The sequence below is a fragment of the Candoia aspera genome, chromosome 5, assembly GCF_035149785.1.
Source record: "Candoia aspera isolate rCanAsp1 chromosome 5, rCanAsp1.hap2, whole genome shotgun sequence".
Classification (NCBI taxonomy): Eukaryota; Metazoa; Chordata; class Lepidosauria; order Squamata; family Boidae; genus Candoia; species Candoia aspera.
In genome coordinates this window covers 25,068,632-25,084,820 of record NC_086157.1, presented here as the reverse complement: position 1 = coordinate 25,084,820, position 16,189 = coordinate 25,068,632, and the positions used below count along the sequence as shown (strand labels likewise).

Below are 16,189 nucleotides of genomic sequence, written 5' to 3'. Positions count from 1 at the left end.
CAACCAAGCAGCAAACAACAGCCCAAAGAACTCCCAAGGAGAGAACAACACCCCTACCGACACAAGCAGGGCAAGCCACAATATATAAACTGAGAGCAAGGCCCACTCCCTCTTCGCACTGAAGATGTTGCCTAGTCTGGCAATAAAATGTCTGCAAGAAAACAACAAGGCTCAGAGAGCACCAAGGACTCCACAGTTGATTATAAGTAATGGAACAGCTATTGTCCAGAACTCATAAATGGGCATAGAATTGATCTGAAAGTCCCTCACCACCCATTCCAATTTTATGTTGGCATTTGAAGTGCTGCAAAGGAACTGAAAAACTGCTCTTAGAAATTTTGACTGAACAAGCCCAGGAGGTGAAGTCAGAAAAAGGGCTACATGTTTACATTCTCACTTTTCTGAAAAGGTTTTAATTATTTTTAAAAACTCTTTTTACTTTTTACTCTTTTTCAAAGTTAGTAAGACTAAAGTTTTTAAAAAAGTAACTTCAAATGATATGCATTTCTTACTATCCATATATATCCTGGCTAAAACATGTAAGTTAGAATTCACTGGCAAATTCGCTTAAATAAAGAGCAGCTGTTTTAAATTCTAACATTAAGGGTTATCACTCAAAAAGTAGTGTTCTATTTTTAAATGGAAAAAAAAAACCTGAATATATCTGGATGAACAAAATTATACAGTGGAATGAAGATAATTGCAGTGAATACTATGGAGGAAGGAGAGGGAGGAGAGGCAGGGTAAGAAAATATCTATGAATCAGATTGATGGTAGGCATTCTTTTTAGTCCTCTGGAGATTATAATATTTAATGACGAGATCTATTTTATTTTTCTTAATAAGAGCGTTTTGTTGCTGTTCCTACTTTGTCCTGTGGCCCACAACTGAAGCTCAGAAATCAGACATCTCTTTTCCAAAAGTGTTTGATTAAAGGAGCTCTTACTCTCTGACTTTGTATCATCTAGATGCTTCTGTGCTCTGGTTTTACACATGTGAATAGATTACATTAATAATATTGCATGTGGTGAAAGCTTGTAGGGCATATCTTTGTCCATCCTCAGGATTTATTAAATGTTTGCATGCATGTTTATAATGTTACCAATGGCCTTTGGACATATTCTATGCAAAGATTGGTGTTTCAGCATCTTACCTTGCAAATGAAAATTTGGCTCCAGGGAACAATTGACTTTAATTGTTAAAAATGGTCTTCATGGTAAATTGTGTCTTACTTGCTTTGGATAAACACTATCAAATTTGAGTTAAGAATTCCTATATGTTGGTTTTCTATATGAATTTATTTTCTGAACAATCACAGTTCTTTAAATATTGATCTGATTCTTACTATACTGTATATCAAATTAAGTTGGTGTCAAATAGCAAATGTATTATCAGCCTCTTACATGTTTTCTGTAGGAATTGATGAGGAAGATACAAGTTTTTTAAATGCCATGAATACTTTGGCTACACCTTTATCAATAAAAAAAAAAATTCTAAACAACACAATTGTCCCCCAGTTATGATCAGGCTAGCCCCCTCTTGCTAACATTCTGGAAGCTTTTAAAGACAGTTTTTGTAGAGAGCTTACTCTGATTTTATTAAGCCATCTTTATTTCATATTTTTATCACTTGTAGTTTTTGTTTGGTGTTATTTTACTGTTTTATCATTGTATTACCATGGATACTGTATTTGGTTTTATATTCTATGTCAGCTGGATTGCAGTCGGGTAGAAATGTGGAAAATAAATAAATTTCAACTAATGATTGCAAAATAAGAAAAAAAGAGTAGGAAGATGTTTATGCTTTCAAGATGTACTGTAAATTATCACCTTGAGACTTTATCTCATGGTTTTGTTGTTTATTCGTTTAGTTGCTTCCGACTCTTCGTGACTTCATGGACCAGCCCACGCCAGAGCTTCCTGTCGGTCGTCAACACCCCCAGCTCCCCCAGGGACGAGTCCGTCACCTCTAGAATATCATCCATCCATCTTGCCCTTGGTCGGCCCCTCTTCCTTTTGCCTTCCACTCTCCCTAGCATCAGCATCTTCTCAAGGGTGTCCTGTCTTTTCATTATGTGGCCAAAGGATTTCAGTTTTGCCTTTAATATCATTCCCTCAAGTGAGCAGACTGGCTTTATTTCCTGGAGGATGGACTGATTTGATCTTCTTGCAGTCCAAGGCACTCTCAGAATTCTGTTCCAACACCACAGTTCAAAAGCATCGATCTTCCTTCGCACAGCCTTCCTTATGGTCCAGCTCTCGCAGCCATAAGTTACTACAGGGAACACCATTGCTTTAACTATGCGGGCCTTTGTTGTCAGCGTGATGTCTCTGCTCTTAACTATTTTATCGAGATTGGTCATTGCTCTTCTCCCAAGGATTAAGCAACTTCTGATTTCCTGACTGCAGTCAGCATCTGCAGTAATCTTTGCACCTAGGAATACAAAGTCTTTCACTGCTTCTACATTTTCTCCCTCTATTTGCCAGTTATCAATCAAGCTGGTTGCCATAATCTTGTTTTTTTGAGGTTTAGCTGCAAACCAGCTTTTGCACTTTCTTCTTTCACCTTGATCATAAGGCTCCTCAGTTCCTCTTCGCTTTCAGCCATCAAAGTGGTATCATCTGCATATCTGAGATTGTTAATGTTTCTTCCAGAGATTTTAACTCCAGCCTTGGATTCCTCAAGGCCAGCTTGTCGCATGATGTGTTCTGCATACAAGTTGAATAGGTAGGGTGAGAGTATACAGCCCTGCCGTACTCCTTTCCCAATCTTAAACCAGTCCGTTGTTCCGTGGTCTGTTCTTACTGTTGCTTTGTTGTTTATTCGTTTAGTCGCTTCCGACTCTTCGTGACTTCATGGACCAGCCCACACCAGAGCTTCCTGTCGGTCGTCAACACCCCCAGCTCCCCCAGGGACGAGTCCGTCACCTCTAGAATATCATCCATCCATCTTGCCCTTGGTCGGCCCCTCTTCCTTTTGCCTTCCACTCTCCCTAGCATCAGCATCTTCTCCAGGGTGTCCTGTCTTCTCATTATGTGGCCAAAGTATTTCAGTTTTGCCTTTAATATCATTCCCTCAAGTGAGCAGTCTGGCTTTATTTCCTGGAGGATGGACTGGTTGGATCTTCTTGCAGTCCAAGGCACTCTCAGAATTTTCCTCCAACACCACAGTTCAAAAGCATCGATCTTCCTTCGCTCAGCCTTCCTTATGGTCCAGCTCTCGCAGCCATATGTTACTACAGGGAACACCATTGCTTTAACTATGCGGGCCTTTGTTGTCAGTGTGATGTCTCTGCTCTTAACTATTTTATCAAGATTGGTCATTGCTCTTCTTCCAAGGATTAAGCGTCTTCTGATTTCCTGACTGCAGTCAGCATCTGCAGTAATCTTTGCACCTAGGAATACAAAGTCTTTCACTGCTTCTACATTTTCTCCCTCTATTTGCCAGTTATCAATCAAGCTGGTTGCCATAATCTTGGTTTTTTTGAGGTTTAGCTGCAAACCAGCTTTTGCACTTTCTTCTTTCACCTTCATCATAAGGCTCCTCAGTTCCTCTTCACTTTCAGCCATCAAAGTGGTATCATCTGCATATCTGAGATTGTTAATGTTTCTTCCAGAGATTTTAACTCCAGCCTTGGATTCCTCAAGGCCAGCTTGTCGCATGATGTGTTCTGCATACAAGTTGAATAGGTAGGGTGAGAGTATACAGCCCTGCCGTACTCCTTTCCCAATCTTAAACCAGTCTGTTGTTCCGTGGTCTGTTCTTACTGTTGCTACTTGGTCGTTATACAGATTCTTCAGGAGGCAGACAAGATGACTTGGTATCCCCATACCACTAAGAACTTGCCACAATTTGTTATGGTCCACACAGTCAAAGGCTTTAGAATAGTCAATAAAACAGAAATAGATGTTTTTCTGAAACTCCCTGGCTTTTTCCATTATCCAGCGGATATTGGCAATTTGGTCTCTAGTTCCTCTGCCTTTTCTAAACCCAGCTTGTACGTCTGGCAATTCTTGCTCCATGAACTGCTGAAGTCTACCTTGCAGGATCTTGAGCATTACCTTACTGGCATGTGAAATGAGTGCCACTGTTCGATAGTTTGAACATTCTTTAGTGTTCCCCTTTTTTGGTATGGGGATATAAGTTGATTTTTTCCAATCTGATGGCCATTCTTGTGTTTTCCAAATTTGCTGGCATATAGCATGCATTACCTTGACAGCATCATCTTGCAAGATTTTGAACAGTTCAGCTGGGATGCCGTCGGCATGACAAGGTAACGATCCTTTGCTGAAGTATCTCATGGTACACTAGTATATAAAGAATATTAATCAAATGTGAGTAATCTGCCTTCCCAATGTGAAGAGATCAAATTTTATGGAATGAGCAGAATTCTTAATACAAGAATTACAGAGATGAAGAATTTTAAAAAGAAATGAACAAGTAATGGTTCCAAAAGAGATTAATTCCAAGAGAGAACAAGCTGTCCAACTGAGGGATGAACAAAACAAAACACATACACAAAAATGTTAGAGGAAACTGGTTGGTAAAATATTATCTATTGAGAGAAATGCATTCTAAAATATATGCAAATTTTATTTTGTATAGTTGGTAAAATGAATTCATAAACTGATAAACAGGATAGATTCTCTTAAAAATCCTCTAAAGTTGTGGAAAGTGAAACAGACAAGAGAAAGTAAAACAGAGAAATCTAGGCAAGCTTAAGAATGGTGTAGATGTAGGGGCACACTAGGCATTTGAGTTTGTTGCAGATCTGGTTCTCATGCTGACATCATTGTCCTGCTGTTTATTGTTGCTTTTGAGAATCTGCTTCAGATTGGGTGGCTGTCTGCATTCAAGTATGGATTTACCCTCACATCCATCCCAGTGCCATAGAAGGTACAGTGTCATTGTCCAATATGGCTGTAGTTTATTAATAATGTGTTTGAGTGGTGAGCTATAGGTGGCAAGCAGTTCTGTTTCTACGGTCCTACCACAGCTCACCTGTGTTATCTGGCTGAATGATCACTGGTTCTTCTTCAACCGATTACTCACTGGATGTTTTAACGCTGCCAGTTTACTGAAAACTAACTACACTAAAACTGTTAAGGGTGTTGGTGCTTTCTTAAGACAAGACTATGAGCAGGACAGGACCTGGCCCTTGCTAGCTGCGCATCTACACTGAGTGCACAATTATTAGGTGAGTTGTATTTTTGAGGATGAATTTCATTATTGAACAACTACAGTGCTCTTGGTCAATCCAAAATGTTAATAAACCTCAAACCTGAATATTTAAGTAAAAGTAAGGTTTGGGCTTTCTTAGGGGCATATCTATGTGTGCACAATTATTGGGCAACTATTAGTGTGTAGAATTATTATGCAACTAAATAAAAAACGAAAATTCTCCCATCTCTCATTTATTTTCTCAAAATTTACAAATAAACATTTCTGACATTTCAAACAAAAAATCAGTGACCAATATAGCCACCCTTCTTTGCAATAACAGCCATAAGCCTTCCATTCATGGAGTCTGTCAGTTTCTTGATCTGTTGAGATCAACTTTTTGTGCAGCAGCAACCACAGCCTCCCAGACACTGTTCAGAGAGGTGTACTGTTTTCCTTCACCGTACATCTCCCGTTTGAGAAGGGCCCACAAGTTCTCAATAGGGTTTAGGTCAGGTGAGGAAGGGGGCCATGTCATCATTCTTTCATCTTTGAGGCCTTTACTGGCTAGCCACGCAGTGGAGTACTTCGATGCATGCGAAGGAGCATTGTCCCGCAGAAACATCATGGTGTTCTTGAAAGATGCAGACTTTTTCCTGTACCACTGCTTGAAGAAAGTGTCTTCTAAAAACTGGCAGTAGGTGTGGGAGTTGATTTTGAGTCCATCTTCAACCCAAAAAGGTCCAACTAGTTCATCTTTAATAATACCAGCCCATACCAGTACCCCACGTCCACCCTGCTGGCATCTGTGTTGAAGTGGAGCTCTGTGCCCGTTACTAATCCAGCCACGGGCCCATCCATCTGGTCCGTCAAGTGTCTTTCTCATCTCAGCAGTCCATAAAACCTTTGAAAAATCTGTCTTCAGATATTTCTTGGCCCAATCTTGCCGTTTCAACTTATGTGTCTTGTTCAGTGGTGGTCGAGTTTCAGCCTTCCTTACCTTGGCCATGTCTCTGAGCACTGAACACCTTGTACTTCTGGGCACTCCAGGTAGGTTGCAGTTCTGGAATATAACAGCACTGGAGGATAATGGGTTCCTGGTAGCTTCACATTTAATTCTTCTCAAATCTTTGGCAGTTAATTTGCGTCTTTTTTTCTCAACACGGTTCTTGCAACCCTGTTGACTATTTGCAACAAATGTTTGATGGTTCTGTGGTCACGCCCCAATATCTTAGCAATTTCAAAAGTGCTGCATCCCTCTGAAAGACTTCTTACAATTTTTGACTTTTCAGAGTCAGTTAAATCTCTTTTTTGGCCCATTTTGCCTGAGGAAAAGAAGCTGCCTAATAATTATGCACACCTTGATATAGGGTGTTGATCTCCTTAGGCCACACCCTCCCTCATTACACAAATACACATCACCTGATATGCTTATATCCAATAAGCATTCAGGTTTATACAGCTTGGAGGTGGAAAATATGCATAAAAATGATATGGTCAAAATACTCACTTGCCTAATAATTGTGCACACAGTGTACATACTTGATATGGACCTTTTCACCTCAGGCTTTGGATATTTATCCCATGTATTTTGACAAGGATCCAGCCCACCGTTTCATCCTGAGGTGTTTCAGTCCACTGAGTGTCCAAGTGGCTACACACAGCTGCTACCTGCTTGACTGGGGCCTGTAAAACAGCAAGCAAACTTTATATCATTTGTGCCATTTTAAAGGGGTCCTCGCAGGACCTCACATTTCACCAGCCTACGTGACCAACTCTCTCAAATATAATGGGGTCTCCAGATGTTGGGACTGCAAGTCCCCGAATTTCCAACCAGTATGGGAACTGCAATCCCAGCACATCTTGATACAATTTTTTCAGCGACTTGCTAATTTCGCTTACTAAAGCCCTGAGGTTGCCGAAATTACAACCTATCCAATTTACAAATGAACTGTTAATTTCATATTCGACTTTTTCTACCGGGACTCAAAGGACTACTTCTCCATTTTTCCTCCACAAGCCCTGGGCTGGGTTAAAAAGGAGCACGCCACTAGCCCAGAGGCGCCCAATGAATGTCCACGTCTTGGACCAGGCTCTCTCCGGTCTTCGTCCTTTTCCAGTGGACACGCCGGGCCTCCGAGTTCCTTCTTTAAACGAAGGAAGCGACCATCTTTCTCGTCCCCCTAGAGAACAAACGGCGCTAAGATCTGGCGTTATTTCAAGTAAGGCGAAGCCAAGCGCGGTGGGTCTAAGGCGAAGGGACGCCACGAAAGCAGGAAAGAGGGAAGAGCGACGGCGGGCCCAGGGACTATGAAACTGCTCTCCCCTTTAAGAAAGCCTTTCCTTTCTCATTGGTACACGCCAGAGCGAATCGGGTTGCAGCTTCTCTCTCGCGCTGTACCTTTAATGGTTGTCCGGTTTTGCCATCAGCCGGGCACGATCAAAACTGCCTCGCGGGCTGGGCTTATTGATGTGCTCTGTTGCTATTGGCTGAAACGGCGGCGCATGCGTCCGGAGGGAAAAGAAGCCGGCGCCTTTTTCCTTCCTTCCCGAGCGTCTCTTAATAACAGCCGTTACGTCACCTTGGGTTGCGCGGTCCCTTCTTCCTCTTCGGGTCGCGTGCGTGGCTGGTCTCCCCTTTAACCTTTCCTTTCCTCTCTCCCGTTTTCAACATGGCGGCCGCGGCTGGAGAAGAGCAGTTCCCGTTCCAAGGGCTTCTGCCCAAGAAGGAGACCGGAGCTACCTCCTTCCTCTCCCGGTACCCGGAATATGATGGACGGGGAGTTCTCTTGGCCGTTTTGGACACGGGTGTGGACCCCGGAGCGCCGGGCATGCAGGTGAGACCCCGGCCTCTGGAGACCTCCCAAGCCTTAAATTGTATTTTTTCCGCTCCCTGTCTGTCTCCTTCCCGCCACCCCATGCTTTGGGTTGCGTACGATGTAAGAGGGGTTTGTTTTTCCCAGCGTTTCCTCCCGCTGTTGCTCTTCAGCTGCCAGGTTGTCCGACACAGGCCATTTAGGCGCTGTAGTCCAGTTCAGGGAGAAGCTGGGTAACAGGGATGGAGGAGAAGATGCAGGAGTTGAGAAAGCGGCGTGTCCCTCTAGGTGTGAAATGAGTCAGGCGCCTTTGGGGAACAGGGATTAAGGGACTGACTCCTGTGGAAGCTGCTCAGGGAGAAGGCTTTTGCTAATCCAGAAGGGAATTGCTTATTGGGACAGAAGACGCCACCTAAATCATATCGTCTTGTTCGCTTCTTGTCATCTTACGATTTTGGGTCAGACAGGTCTGGAATGATGGGGATCTTTTATTATGATTTGTGGCATCTAAGGACTTCTTTAAAATCCTCCCTCAGGAAATTGGAACAGCAGAAGGTTCATTATATCAGTCTATAAAATACTTTTTAAAATGTGAAATGTATAAAAAAAACTTTGCGGGAATGAACCAGCATCTTATTTTCCCTGGCGGAGAGCCGCTTCTAGCTATACTGTAATGGGCAGGGTGCCAAATGAAGAAATTTATATTCTCTGTGTACGTTAGCTTTGAGGCAGGTAAAGTAAAAATAACCTCAAGAGGAGCTTAAAGTCAGGTGACTAAATGGATATATCCATGTAGTTTTTGACAACACTGGAAGTGATCTGCTGCTCTCTTCTGCGATTTTTTCAAACTTCCCTGTGCACTTTTAGGATTCCTTAGTGGCCTTTCACCCAAGTGCTAATGGTGACATGAAAGACAAGACTTTTTTTCTCCACAAACCTAAATGATATGATTTTTTTTCCATTTAGTATACATTGTAAGAATTCAGTGATACCTTAAAAGGTATGGCTTGTAGAACTGTACAGGGCATTTGAAAGGGAAGCCCTAATAGCATATGTCTGTTAAGTGTTTAAGTAGTTGGATCTTTGTAAAGCTTGTATGTATTCCTGCACATCCACTTCACTGTCCCAGTGGAAGTTTTCTCTGTGCATGAATAGCTGTGCAAACCTTGCAAAAACTGTGGCTGCTTCAATGTTTCAAAGAGGGGCATTGTTCACATTAATACATGTTGTGAGGAAACACTTTCAGATGCTTTGCCCAGCCTTAATGTCTTGTAGTTTGAGCTTCCTTCACATTCTCTTATCCCATAGACATTTGTGCTACTGCAGTGGGTGTAATCTACATTGTACTGAAGTAAAGAGGAACAGGGTTATAGGTGAAATGTGAAGTATCATTAAAAGTGTCACAGACGTCTTTGTATGTTAGCAAGATTGTTACTATAAGTTATGATATAGGATAGCTTGAACTTTTTAAAGCTATCTGTTATACATATAATACTGTGTTATTGAATGAAGTTGCTTCATCTGTACAATATATAATTAAGAAATAAATGTGGTCCTCTTAAAACTTTGGCTGAAATTGCAAGCAGGATTGTGAAAACGGGGATGTCAGGAAAAAAACAAAGAGTCAGGTATATTATTAAAATGTGTTACATAATTGCTGTAATTAATTCCTCACAGGTGGGAGGGGAAAAAAGCCCAAACTAGTTCTGCCATGCCAAAGATTGTGCAACATTCTTTAACTATAATTATGTTTACAGTGTTTGAACATATTTAATAGTGATTTCTTAATTAGAATTAAATTATATGGGAATACTTCAATTCATAATAAGCAGGGAGAGGAAGGAGTAAGCATGTTACCTGTTAAATGCTCCTTGCTCTTGTCAAATCAAATTAAAAACAGTTAGCCAGGCAGCAGCATAACTTTGAGATTTCTGAGTGGCTTAGATGTGGCTAACAGGATACAAAATTGTGGCTATAGACTTTTATCTTAGTTTTGTGAGTAGAAATGTCTATTTTAAAAATAGGGCTTTTAATCTGTCCTTTGTTCTTGTTAAAATTCAGGTACAGGATATAATTCAAGATAACATTAATGAGGAAAAAGATGAGAATAAACATATTTGATTACCATATTCATCGTGGTTTATGGATTGCATGGAATGCTTCTGGTCATATGGTGGATCTTCCTCATTTACCTACCAATAGCTATTGCTGTTTTGGTGTTGTCAGGCTGCAACACCAAAGTTAAAGTTCTGGTGTTGTCAGGCTACAACTTTTGCCTCTGTTAAGAACAGGAAGCAACTTGAATCAGATCATGGGTTCTTCCAGCTTTATTCCACAGTGTCGTGGTTGTGAGAAAGACATAATGGTGCATATACCACTCTGAGCTCTTGAACAAAAGGCAGAATATAAATTTAACAAATACATACAAATGAAAATAAAACCTGTGTTCATTTTTATATTTAAGGCATTAATTAATGGACTATATGCATTTATATTTTTCATCATTGTCTAGAAGGTTTGGTAAAGGTGGAAAGCCATCAGCTTATTTTGATATTTACTGTATTATGTTTGTAATGAGTGTGTGTGTATGTGTGTGGAAGACTTCAGGGCCTTTCCACTTAAAAAGCCATGTTCTGTTCCACTGATTTTTTTTTAACTGTTTCAATGTGACGTCTGAGGAGAGAGATGTGAACATCTCATCTTCATGTGTTGATATTTTATCTTTAATGCATTAATTAATGGAATATATGCATTTATATTTTCATCACTGTCTAGAAAAATTGATAAAGGTGGAAAGCCATCACATTTTGATATTTAGTTACGTTTGGATCCAATATTTATGTGTGGATCCAAATCACACAAAAAGCATTTTCTAGGATCTTTGGACAACCTTGTGAAATCTCTCTAACTTGCTTGAAGAACAATAGTGTGCCCTAGAATATAATTTAAAAATCACTCGATTAAAAGACAGAATTAAACCTAATGTAACTGTTTTGTTATATATTTCATAACATTTAATAATTCAGAATTGAATCAAATTATCCATTCAGTTGTATCCCACCCTTAGTGATTCCATAAGCCAGCTCTCTCCATGATTTCCAATCATGTACAGCTTCTTTCAGTTGCCTTATATTTTGGCCTGTGTCTGCTTTGATTACATCCAACCAGCGCGTTCTTTGGCGCCCTCATCATCTTTTGCCACTGACCGTTCCAAGCATAATGTCTGTCTCCAACAATGTTGATCTCATGACATGACCAAAGTAACTAAGTCTGTTTTGTTATTTTTTCCTTCTAGTGGCATGTCCGGTTTTATGCGCTTCAGCACTTCTTTATTTGTTAACTTTGCAGTCTAAGGGATGCGCAAGAGCCTCCTCCAACACCATAGTTCAAAAGAGTCAATTTTCCTTCTATTCAACTTTTTCATCGTCCAACTTTCACAGCCATATGTAGTTATGGGGAACACAATAGTGCGGACTAGTCTACACTTAGTTGTCAAGCTGACATCCTTGCTTTTCCAAATTTGATTCATACTCGTCATTGCTGTGCGACCCAGCATACAGGTCCTAAATTTGTATTTTGCAAATACAAATAAAGCTCAGAATGAAATATTTTAAAGAATAATGTACTTGTTATGCTCTTGAAAAACACGATCATTATGCAAAGGAATTCACAATGTAAATTTTGTTGGAAAACAATTTCCCAAGAAAGATGGGGAGTAAAAGTTCATTGAGAGCCAGTTTGGTCCAGTGGTTAAGATGTTGGGCTAGGAGTCAAAAAACCTGAGTTCTGGTCCTACCTTAGTCATGAAAACTAGTTGGATGACTGATGACTTTGTGCCAGTCACTCTGTCTCAGCTCTAAGAAGAAGGCAGTGGCAAACCACTTAGAAAAATGTTGCCAAGAAAACTAAACGGACTTGTCCATGTATTTGCCAGGATTCAGGACTGACATGAAGGCACCAGACCCCTTTCATTGTTGCCAACCTAAAAATTAAAACTTCAAATCCAGTCCATTACTGAGGACTGAGTTTGGTTGGCTCTGCTTTTGCCTTAGTCTGCCTCTTGTTACATGTGAGATCTGTTAAGCTGATTAGAGTCCAGTGAGTAGGCAGCATACAGATTGTTGTAATAAATAACATAAATTAATAATTGGCTATATTAAGCTTGACATGAAAGCAATTATTTTATTTAGTTTTGAATAAAGGCAGTTGCTGTTTTGCTTTGATGTTTGAGCTGCTTTTAAAATGAATTTTGCATCATTGTTTTATCCTGACCAATAAAGATCTACCCCTGCTTTGTCATATCCTTCCAGTTGACCTTCCATACTGTGTTCTTTGTGACAGTATCCAGTTTATCTGCTTCTTCTTACATAACTTGACTTCCTATTCCATCCCACACTCTAACTGGACGCATATTTATCTCTAGCCACGTGAAGTCCCACTGTGCTGGGTGTTACCTTTGATTATTATCAAAGGTTGCAGTGTTGTATGATGTGAGTGTCCCTGTTTCAAACTCGCCAGTATGCATGTATTATGGCCAACATCAGAACAATTTGTTTTAAATAGACCACATTGTCATGACTGTAGAGGGCTGCCTTGATAGCTGTATCAGAATTCTGGGATTCTCTGTTGTGGGTACCTCATCGTCTTCTCACATTTTTCTGCAAATTAGTACAGACCTTTTTCAGGAAAATTTGGACCGGGGTTAAATTAAATACTGTATTAACAAGTAAGTTTAAAGTAGGATCAACTACTAAGAAACTCTGCAATCCAGAAAAAAAGACTGCTTCTTTAGAGTTTCAGTGTTGTATGATGTGAGTGTCCCTGTTTGTTCTGAGTCTTTTTTTATTCTTTAAATCCAGATCACTACACAGCCCAGTTAACGGTTTTTTGTTGCTGATTTGTGGAATTTGCTTTTGTTGAATATGTTTATCTTGCTGTTTTAATGTATACTGCTAATGCGAACTTGATGGTTTTTGTTATATATTGTGAATCAGCTTGGTTTTAGAAAAGGTAGCATAACATTTATTCAAATAAATTAGGTGGGGTCTGCTCTTACAGACAGATAGCTTCATTCCAATCCATGTATTAATTTTATTATTTGTCAAGTATAGAATATTCATGCATCAGTCGTGCTTTTATTTCATTATTATTTACTATCTTTAGATCACAACTGATGGAAAACCCAAGATAGTTGACATAATTGATACAACTGGCAGTGGTGATGTAAATACTTCAACTGTTACAGAACCAAAAGATGGAGAAATTACTGGTCCTTCAGGAAGAATTTTAAAGGTAACAGTATTTGGGATTAAATTATGATGTCCTCTTTTGAAAAAAAACTCAAGGTACCATCCAGCTGTATATTTATTAAAATGACATGTTATGAGAAGTGACCTTGAGTCTATGTAAAAACTTAGTTGCATTCATATTTATCTTCACTTAAGTGGTAATGTCTAAGAGACAAGAGAAATTGTTAATATTTACCACAAATATTTGTATGTTAAATGCATGCTCCGTGGTAATATATTTACAGTCCTGGTATTATGAGTTTCATAGCCTTATGTTTACTAATAATAGGGCTGTGCAGTGCTTTGGATTTGCAGGCAAAAAAGTGCTTTGGAGCCTGTGAGGGCGCACACATAGCACCTCTCTGCAAGACCTTAAAGAAAATACATCTTTTCTTGAAAATTCACAAAACTGGGTTTAAAGAGTTGCAGACAGATGCACCCTCACATGTTCTAAAGCACCTGTTTACCTTTCATAGAAAAGCGTTTCACAGTCCCTACTTGTAATTAAATTGAATGAAAGTTTTTCTCAACTAGGTATGCCAAGGCTGTTATCTGCAGCTTCAGTCATACACATGAAATATTTTTCTCATGCAGGTTAATTTTCTAGAGCTTTTTATGTGAGGAGCTTGCATAATTGCGCAGTTATTAAGTACAAGCAAAAGATACGAGAGGAAAACAACTCAGATACCACTTTGTATATAGACTGAAAACTTGGTGTTGCTTATTTCTGTAATTTATGCATTTCTTCCATGAGTGAAAGGAAAAATGTTGAATGTAGTGATGTTTACTTGTGAGTATATAATCAATTGTGGCTAAGGTTATTATAAATAGTATCAATCATTTGAAGCATACAAAAAATGCAATTTATATTTTTCTTCTGTTTCCTTTCATTTCTTAGATTCCAGCAGACTGGATAAATCCTTCAGGAAAATATCACATTGGCTTAAAAAATGGTTATGACTTCTACCCTAAAGCACTTAAGGAGAGAATACAGGTATTATTTTATGCCCTTTATCTTAACTTAGATTATATTTGAAGAAATATTGAACCACAAAAAAAAGTTTATTGGGTTAATGTGAGTTTCTAATTCTGCTGTAGTTTCATTGTTCTTCACCCTCTGGCAAACTATATTTTCCTCTACCCAAGTTTTCTGTTTTACAAGACTCACAAAAAAATGTAGTTTGCTGCTTGAACAATAACTGAAAATTACAGTTATTGTCAATAGAGAAATTATTTGTAAATAAATAAGAGGAGATGAGAGTATGTGAGCAAGGGACTTGGTATAAAACATTGCCATATTTTTTTTCTTAAATGATACTTTGAAAACTGTGATTTGCAACTTCTTCTATAGAAGCTGGAGAAAAGGCTGTGGTTTCCCATAGTATTTTTGCTAATGTTGGAATAAGTTGGGAGCCTGGGTTTTTCAGGAGTGTCTCACTTCCTTTGAAGAAGCATGGTTCAATGGTTTCTTTCAAAAGGGCATAAAAGAATTCCAGTTTGCATTTCCCTCCAATCAGCATCTTTTTTGTGTGTGCACTGACCAGCTGAACATGCAATATTGCATAGCGACTTGACCACTGCAAGGAGAATTTTAAAAGTAGTGTTGTGACTCCTCACGCTATCAGGAAGAGCATGTGGGGACTGTTCTGAAGTAAAGTTACTACAGAGGTAGACAATGACCTTCCCTTCCCCTCTCAATTTCAGAAACCGCTCTGATACTAATATCTGTTGTTTGATGCATTTGAGTTTACTTTTGTTCCCTTTGAATTAAGATAAAACACTGAAACCTCTTTTGAGCACTAACCCTTACAGCAGCATTTTAAGGATTCTAGGAGTTGTTTTCTACTTGTCTGTATCGGTAAAGTGTTATAATATTGAAATATGCATGTAAAAAGTAAGACTGAGACAACTGGTCAGTTTCAACCTTTTTATCTGAAGTAATATATTATTGTGGTATGAAACAGTATTAGTACAGAGTGTTGATATATATAAAAAATCTGTTACTTTTTTTTTTGGTAGAAAGAACGCAAGGAAAAACTTTGGGATCCTGTCCACAGATTAGCACTAGCAGAAGCCTGTAGGAAACAAGAAGAGTTTGAAGCTGCTCAAACTTCTCCATCACAGGTATGTATATTAGCATCTATTTTGGATGGATATTGAAGCGCAGAAAGATATAGCCATTGTGGAGTCCTTGGTGCTCTCTGAGCCTTGTTGTTCTCTTGCAGACATTTCATTGCCAGGCTAGGCAACATCTTCAGTGCAAAGAGAGAGTGGGCCTTGCTCTCAGTTTATAGCCATTCTTAGCAAGGTTGGCACACTGAAATGGATGAGCTGCTACTAACATACCTTCCAAACTGCTAAGTATATAAACACAAAAATGCCTAAGCATGTTAAGGCTGTGTTTAGTCGAGCAAGATTCGAGCAGCTGGACACAATATGGAAGGTTTAACCAAGTCCCTTATAATGAACATAGTTATATTTGTGGAGCTCCAGAGATAGAAGACGTAACACACACATTATTTGAATGTCAATTGTATAAGAAGGAGAGAGATCAGTATCTAGGACCACACATTAGACGAATGATCTGTTGGGATCATTGGGATCATATATTAAAACAATATATGATCCTATTGGGATCATATATTAAAACAACATATTTCATGTGCGGTCAGAATTCAAAACTTACCTATAATACAGCCCCTGATATGAATAAAACAGTTCAGTTGAGATCTGCATATGTGAGCCTGATTGAGGTAAACTGTAGGGGTGATTCAGAAACATGATTTGCATTTTTATTCCTTATCTAATTTGTTTCTTTTATTCTATTTTTATATAATTGATGTTCTATGTTTTATATTCTGTACTTTGATATGGCCTAATGGCTCATGAATAATAAACGATACTATACTATTTTGGGGAGAAAAAG

General features: G+C 39.2%; 1 protein-coding gene across 3 annotated transcripts in view; it reads left to right on the top strand.

The window, feature by feature from the left end:
* The first annotated feature begins 7,701 nt into the window (after positions 1-7,701).
* The window catches only part of TPP2 (tripeptidyl peptidase 2), a 46,812-nt gene continuing 38,324 nt past the window's right edge, over positions 7,702-16,189 (top strand). Inside the window, exons 1-4 of one of the 3 annotated variants that reach the window (XM_063304703.1) lie at positions 7,702-7,996; positions 13,139-13,267; positions 14,162-14,257; positions 15,283-15,387. In XM_063304703.1, the coding sequence (XP_063160773.1) occupies positions 7,832-7,996; positions 13,139-13,267; positions 14,162-14,257; positions 15,283-15,387 (495 nt within the window). In that variant the 5' untranslated portion in view covers positions 7,702-7,831. The remainder of the gene's footprint in view (positions 7,997-13,138; positions 13,268-14,161; positions 14,258-15,282; positions 15,388-16,189) is intronic. The other 2 variants (XM_063304701.1, XM_063304702.1) reach the window with 2 other exon arrangements.